This window comes from Sinocyclocheilus rhinocerous, unplaced genomic scaffold, assembly GCF_001515625.1.
Source record: "Sinocyclocheilus rhinocerous isolate Xijiao unplaced genomic scaffold, SAMN03320098_v1.1 scaffold1649, whole genome shotgun sequence".
Lineage (NCBI taxonomy): Eukaryota > Metazoa > Chordata > Actinopteri > Cypriniformes > Cyprinidae > Sinocyclocheilus > Sinocyclocheilus rhinocerous.
The window spans coordinates 25,448-28,738 of record NW_015649580.1 but is presented as its reverse complement, the minus strand read 5'-3'; the positions used below and the strand labels follow the sequence as shown (position 1 = coordinate 28,738).

Here is a 3,291-nt window from a genome sequence, read left to right as displayed (position 1 = left end):
AAATGTTTTAAAACAGGTCTATTATACAATGAATTATAGGCCTATAATTAAAATATTAACTCCGCAGTCATCAATAAAAATAAATTAAATAAAAAGCTTTAGCCTATTTCAAGCACCGACTTTCAAAAACAACATGTTTAACACAAAATACATTTCTTCTCTTATTTTTGTCACTATGTACGGGCCACAAGAGAAATATTAAGGGAATAAATGAAAACAGTTAGCTATATATACCATTATCCGCATATGCTGAAGTAGATTCGTCTCTCGTCGTCAGATGCAGAAAGCTCCATCTTTCTGTTTTTACTTTCACTCTCTGCAGTGATTTGATTGAGATTAAGACGTTCATCGGCATAACTCTTGCGCAAAGTTTGCACGTTGCTTGTTTGTGATATCCATTGGCTCGCCTTCATGGTTTAAAACAGAAATATTCCCAACATTGCGACGTAAGCAATCACCCCCCCACCCCCCACCCGTATCGAAAACGTACCGAACCGCGACACCACTGTATCGTATCGAACCGAACTGTGAACTTTGTGAAACGTTACCCTCCTAGTAACATATTTTTCTTAAATATATACATGCATGTGTTTGTATTTATATATACGTAATAAATATACACAGTACACAACACATGTATTATGTAAACAAAAACTATTCATTTGGATGCGATTAATCGCGATTAATCGTTTGACGGCACTAATATATATATTTACAGTATGTGGTCTGAGCTCATTTAAATGGGTGTATATATTTAAATATTAAAGAATGTATAATTAAATGTCAACACTGACAAACTATTTAACACTAAATGTGACCCTGGAGCACAAAACCAGTCATAAGGGTCAATTTTGTGAAACTGAGATTTGATTAAATAATCTTTCCATTGATGTATGATTTGTTAGGATCTGACAATATTTGGCTGAGATACAACTATTTGAAAATCTGGAATCTGAGGGTGCAAAAAAATCTAAATATTGAGAAAATCATCTTTAAAGTTGTTCAAATTAAGTTCGCAATGCATATTACTAATCAAAAATTAAGTTTTGATATATTTACGGTAGGACATTTACAAAATATCTTCATGGAACATGATCTTTACTTAATATCCTAATGATTTTTGGCATAAAAGAAAAATGTATAATTGTGACCCATACAATGTATTGTTGGCTATTGCTACAAATATACCCCAGCGACTTAACACTGCTTTTGTGCTCCAGGGTCACATATGGTTGTAAATGTTTTGTTGTGAATTAATGATGTTTCTGCAGATCACTTCCTGTTCCTGTCTGGCGTGCTGCTGTGTGGTTTGTGTTTGTCGCTCAGTGTAGCTTTGTTTGTTTTCTGTTGGACTCTATCTTACTAATACTTTACCTTAAACCGCTAAAGTATCATTTGATTCTCACCTTATTTCTGACCTGACATCTGTCGCCTTTAATCTACTCTGTGGAGTTTAATTGTGAGCAAACAAGTTGTTTTACATTCACTCTCCATTCCCCATTAATGCTAAATAAATGCATATCCTGGTATTCTATGATATGGAAACTCAAACGATGCAGTGAGTAGATGAGATGCTCGCACCTCCTTCAGCACGCTGCCCACCATCTCCCTGTAGACCTTCTCCACAGCCACGCCGATGCTCTCTCCATCCAGTCCTCGACTCACGCCGGCCGCGTTCACCACGTCCAGAAAGCTCCAGACGCTCAGACCATCCTGCGACAGAAACTCCTCCAGCTCCACGCAGGTCAGCTCCACCGGCATCACGCTGCTGACCTTCCTCAGCAGATACTCCGCCTGAACACCGCCGTGAAAAACACACATCGTACGATTGCGTACTTATCGTAACTAACATGTGAGAGCAGATGGTGGCTCCAGGAGCAGCTAAGGGTGTGGGGGCATTAAAAATAAAGACGATTTAATCAGAAAATTACTATTGTTTTGCATTAATAATATTACACGTTTATTTTTTTGCTAATACACATTTGACAGTAAAGCACTGAGCTTGAGTTGCGAAGCGTACAAAATGTACTTTTATTAACAACAGTAACGTGCAAAATGTTTTCTGTTCTAGACTATTCTACTATAGTATTATATACAGTATGTAACTGACCGACAACATCAGGGATTGTAAAAGGAACACATTATGTGCGATTCGGTCACAAATCGAAGAAAAGTTTGTTTTTCAAGGCACTTTGTGACTTTTCTTACGTCATACACACAAAAAACGTTGACAAAATTTGATTTCTTGATGATTTGATATTTTATAACAGTGATTTTATAATTTCAAAATACTGTATAAAGCAAAAAGTAGAAATGAATGACTAATAAGCCAATAAGTGCTCCTCTGCTGCCATCTACTGGTTATAGTGGTAATTTTATGTTGTTGTTTTTTATATAAAGTATATTTTGGTCATCCCATTAAAAATACTTTTTCAATTTGATCATTTTTAGAGATTTAAAGTGCTAGAAATAGTTGTGTGAAAGACATTGAAAAGAGCTTAAATTCGAAACATTCGAATTTTTATGCCGTAACACCACGGTTACAGTTAGCCTTTCTGGTTTTCTATGTCAGCGCTGTTGGATCTGTTTATAACAGATTTCTGTGCAGAATTTGAATGCATCTCACTAGATCTCGCAGCGACATTATTCATTCTGCATGTTCAAAACAAAAAATGAAAAACGTTTAAAAAACATTAAAGCAATGCTTAATGCTAAAAGGTAAACAAAATATTTATACAAAAGATTAAGATTAACTAAAGATGCATTTTTTATACATTTTGCATGCACATGAGCTCATTTACATGAATATATATATATGAAAAATGGGTGTATACATTTATAAATATTTTTAAATGTAAATGCATATCTAGTTATATTATTTACATTTTAACATTGAAGAACATTTCAAAAACATTACAACAACATTTAATGCTAAGTGATTGCAAAAAGGTTTTCAAAATACAAAAGGTTAACAAGGTTGAAATAATTTTTTTTGCATTTATACAAGCTCATTTACATAAATATTTGGGAAAAATTTTAAATATTAAAATATAAATCAATATATAATTACATTTAAATTGTAACACTGAAAGTGTTAAAAAACATTGAAATGAATGAACAACATTAATGCTAAATAGCGGAGTTAACTTACATAAATATATATATATATATTTATTATATATATATATATATATATGTAAACATGAAAAATGTGTCTAAAATGTAAATATAAATAAATATATAGTTATATTTAGTAAATTCATATATATTTTTATGTAAATAAGCATATGT

The 3,291-nt window shown here is 32.8% G+C and overlaps 1 protein-coding gene across 1 annotated transcript in view; it reads right to left on the bottom strand.

Annotated features, from left to right (window-relative positions):
• Positions 1-3,291, bottom strand: part of LOC107710797 (differentially expressed in FDCP 6 homolog) — a 17,102-nt gene that overhangs the window by 10,284 nt on the left and 3,527 nt on the right. The window contains exons 4-5 of the mRNA XM_016515646.1: positions 1,519-1,794; positions 1,424-1,439 (exon numbers count right to left, since the gene is read on the bottom strand). Of these exons, the coding sequence (XP_016371132.1) occupies positions 1,424-1,439; positions 1,519-1,794 (292 nt within the window). The remainder of the gene's footprint in view (positions 1-1,423; positions 1,440-1,518; positions 1,795-3,291) is intronic.